Source organism: Chelonoidis abingdonii, chromosome 11 (genome assembly GCF_003597395.2).
Source record: "Chelonoidis abingdonii isolate Lonesome George chromosome 11, CheloAbing_2.0, whole genome shotgun sequence".
Lineage (NCBI taxonomy): Eukaryota > Metazoa > Chordata > Testudines > Testudinidae > Chelonoidis > Chelonoidis abingdonii.
In genome coordinates, this window is record NC_133779.1 from 17033182 (window position 1) to 17037106 (window position 3925).

A 3925-nucleotide genomic window follows, 5' to 3' on the forward strand; every position below is an offset into this window, starting at 1 on the left:
GGGGGCACCGCATCAGAGCCCGCCCCCAGGACAGGCCCCACCCCCTCACAGCCCACCTGCGGGGGTGCCATGTCAGGCCCTGCCCCCTCACAGGGCATGGTGTAGGGGGAGGGAGGGCACACAGCAGTGAGTCAGGCCACGCCCCCATAGAGACCCCACCTCCAGCCTGACCCCACTCCCAAAAGTAGGGCTTGGGGGGCAGCAGGGGGTAAATACTCACGGAGCCCATCCCAGTGCTGGGGTGTTCTGGGCTGGGTGGGTGGCCAGATGCCAGTGGCCAGACTCCCACTGGGGGGTCCGAGCCTCGTGAAGCCGTTGCCCATGACATGGTGGGGCTGGGGGGGTCCTGGGGAGGTGGGGGGGCCCCAGGGGAGTCCCAGCTTTACAAAGCTGTTGCCCATGATGCAGTGGTGCTGGGGGGGTCCCGGAGGAGGTGGGGGGCCCCAGGGGGGTCCCAGCCTCACGAAGCCATTGCCCATGATGCAGTGGGGCTGGGGGGGTCCCGGGGAGGTGGAGGAGACCCCAGGGGGGTCCCAGCCTCGCGAAGCCGTTGCCTATGATGCAGTGGGGCTGGGGGGGTCCCAGGGAGGTGGGGGGGCCCCAGGGTGGTCCCAGCCTTACGAAGCCGTTGCCCATGATGCGGTAAAGCCCCTTGAGCGACTCCAGGTCCTTGTTGGTGAAGTGGAATTGCACCATGCGGGAATTGCGGAACAGGGGGCCCAGCGTGGTCTGCGGGGAGAGTGGGGGTTAGAGACCCAGCCCAGCCCTGGCTCCTCACGGCCAGCGGTGGAGGGGGTGGTTAGAGACCCAGCCCCCCACCCCCCTCTTACCAACAACTGCTGCGGGATGAGCTGCATGATCAACTTTTGCGGCCACTGATCCGTTTTCCTGGGGGGGGGAAGGAGTCAGTGACTGGGGAAAGGCACCTCCAGGCATTACCCGCCCCCAGCCACACCCCTGACCATATCCATACTCTCACCCCCCCCCCCCGCCCCCCATCACTCACCAGGTTTTCATCCCCGGGGTTAGACCCCCAGCACTCACAGGTTCTCCCCGGGGTTGACGTACACCTGGCAGGGCAGCGACCGGGTCAGTTTGGTGCTGGAATCCACCGAGGCTGGTTTGGGCTTCTGCAAATATTGGGGGGAAGGAGGAATCAGAGGGGCCAGGTCATGGCTTCCCCCCACCCCCCCAGGGGCGGGCTCTCACCTCCTGCCACTCCAGCACCCCATTCCAGGCCAGCACCTTGTTGGTGACCGACTGCTGGGCTCCGGACAGCTGGGCCGCCCCCAGCTGGGGGGCCGCCGGGGGGGTCACACTCACACCGCTGGGGGCCACACTGCTAGGCTGGGGGAGGGATAGCACAGTCAGACCCAGCCCAGGTGCCCCCTGAACCAGCCTGTCCCCTAGAGACCCCGTTCCCCATTCCCTGCCCCCCAGAACCAGACAGTTCCCGCCCTGGGGCCGGATGGGAGCCAGCGCCCCCTAGAGGGGACAGGGCCCGCACCCCTCTCCCTGCCCCCCAGAGCCAGACAGTCCCTGCCCTGGGGCCGGATGGGACCTGGCACCCCCTAGAGGGGACAGGCCCCGCACCCCACTCCCTGCTCCCCAGAGCCAGCCAGTCCCTGCCCTGGGGCCTCATGGGAGTCAGCGCTCCCTGGAGTGGACAGGCCCCGCTCCCCACTCCCTGCCCCCCAGAGCCAGCCATTCCCTTCCCTGGGGCTAGGTGGGACCCAGCGCTCCCCAGAGGGGACAGGCCCTGCACCCCACTCCCTGCCCCCGAGCCAGCCAGTCCCTGCCCTGGGGCCGGATGGGAGCCGGTGCCCCCGGAGGGGACAGATCCCGTACCCCACTCCCTGCCCCCCCGAGCCAGCCAGTCCCCACCCTGGGGTGGGATGGGAGCCGGCACCCCCGGAAGGGACAGGCCCCGCACCCCACTCCCTGGCTGACTGTTGATAATATTGTGGCTATCAATATGAGAAAAGGGCAAAGAGTCGCCCTAGATATGTGCTGGTATATCAGTGGGAAAGTGCTAAGCTGCGAAATACGATACGCTCGCATGTGTTACTGTACGGCGACCGATACACGTGCGTGTCTGAGCGCTACCCCTAGCCTGGCCTTGGCGCCGCCTGGCCTGCTGGCCCATCAGCCGCACAATGAACCCACTGAGAGAAGCCTGGGGCTACACTAGGGGTCAGGGGGACATGCAGGGACACTCCCAAGCACAGGCGACTCTCCCAGGCCACGTCCTGCAAAGCTTTCGTGTGGGACAGAGGAAACAAAGGCCACATTACAAAGGATATAAAAAGGCAGCTGCATCTTCTCCGTTTTGTCTTCGATCCTGCGGCTCATCTCCGGAGTCGCGGCTGCACCAGTGGACGGACCGACCGCCAGGGTCAAGCCTCAGCTGTGTCCCAGAAGGACTCGACAAGCCAGCCAAGTCCCCGGTACGGCTAAGGGCCTGCTAGACGGACTCTGAACCACGTGTGACGAAGTGGGAATGTTCTTAATGTTTTCTCTGAATGCTGTGTGGATGCCTCAGTTTCCCCTTTGCATTTCTTAGGTGGTGGGGTAAGGGTGTGTGATTGTTTCAGAGCCCTAGAGGGCCGGGGTGATGCTGCCTGCATAGAGAATGGCCGACACCCTGTCTCCTGATGGCCTGGGCCCCTCCCCTGAAAGGTGCCAACTGAAGGGGCTGGAGAACAAAGAGATCAGGTGGCCTCCTGGCCCAGAGAAAAAACAAAGGCCAGAGGAGGGGCTGGAGAGGGTGTTAGTTTCGAGCTGGGAAGACGGTGGGGAGGCGCACAACCTGGGTCTGGGCTCCTCACCCCCCAAGATGGCCCTGAGTGAGGGGTCCTGTTCTCTGTACCCACAAGCTCTGTTTTGGGCTGTTCCTGTCGGCTAATCAGCCGGCTGAGAGTCCCTGTGAATCAGCGGAAGTGGGGAGTCCAGGGCCCTGACTCCCGCACACTCCGTGACCCCACGTGAACGGATCAGAGCACTCTGACTGCTAACTCCTCTCTAATGAAACCTTTAGGGTTAGATACTAAAGGCTGAGCTGGCAGCAGGGTCTTTTGGGGGTGACACCCTGGCATCCCTTATTCACCACAGTCATGGAATGAGGGGATGTTTTGGGCCGAATCTGTCTGATGAGGTATCACTCGAAAAGTCTCCCTCGGTTCTGCTCCGGGGCCCCATGCTGGGAAGAAGTCAGTTCCCAGTTCCCTAACGGGTGTTCTTCAAGATGTGGTGCTCACGTCCATTCCACGACCCATCCTCATCCTCCTTCCCCGCTGCCAGCATTTCCAGCAAGAAGGAAGTGAGGGTGGGGGAGCCGGTGGCACCCCTTATACCACGTCACGTGGGCGCCACTGCCTCTCCCCTACAGATACGGCTGAGGGACAAGCTTCCGGCACCGGCGCACGTGGCGAGTGCACACACCTCGTGGACGTGAGCAAGCGCTGGAAGATGAAGTGGTGAGTGGAGAGCCTGCAGCTGGGTGGGTCCCTTCCTGTGCGAATGAGGGGGAACGTGCAGCCAAGCTGGTGGGTCGGGGGAGTGGGGAGGGCTCAGTGGTACCCCAGTTCCAGGTGGCACCCCGAGGGGACCCATCGCAGTCACATCCAAAGTAGTAGCGAACGGGTAACGTGGCTGGTGAGCAAAGTTCATAGAGGCCCCGTGGGGCTGCACGTACCATGGCTGGGGCCCCGGGCTGTGAGGGGGGCTGGCCGGGCGGCTGGGTCAGCAGGCTGGAGCCGGTGGTGACGGTCGACACCAGGCTGGGTTGGGAGGAGGGCGGCAGCTTGGGGGCCATGGCTGGGACAGAGCCGGCAGGGAGCGGCTGCGCGGGTGCCTGGCTGAAGGGCGTCTGCAAGGCGTTCAGCGGGGTGACTGCCGGGGGGAGGGGGAGAGCAGTCAGGATCCG

The 3925-nt window shown here is 64.4% G+C and overlaps 1 protein-coding gene across 1 annotated transcript in view; it reads right to left on the reverse strand.

Moving 5' to 3' along the window:
- The window catches only part of MED25 (mediator complex subunit 25), a 13605-nt gene that overhangs the window by 4580 nt on the left and 5100 nt on the right, over positions 1-3925 (reverse strand). Inside the window, exons 9-13 of the mRNA XM_075071276.1 lie at positions 3695-3923; positions 1210-1347; positions 1045-1130; positions 831-888; positions 221-729 (exon numbers count right to left, since the gene is read on the reverse strand). Of these exons, the coding sequence (XP_074927377.1) occupies positions 221-729; positions 831-888; positions 1045-1130; positions 1210-1347; positions 3695-3923 (1020 nt within the window). The remainder of the gene's footprint in view (positions 1-220; positions 730-830; positions 889-1044; positions 1131-1209; positions 1348-3694; positions 3924-3925) is intronic.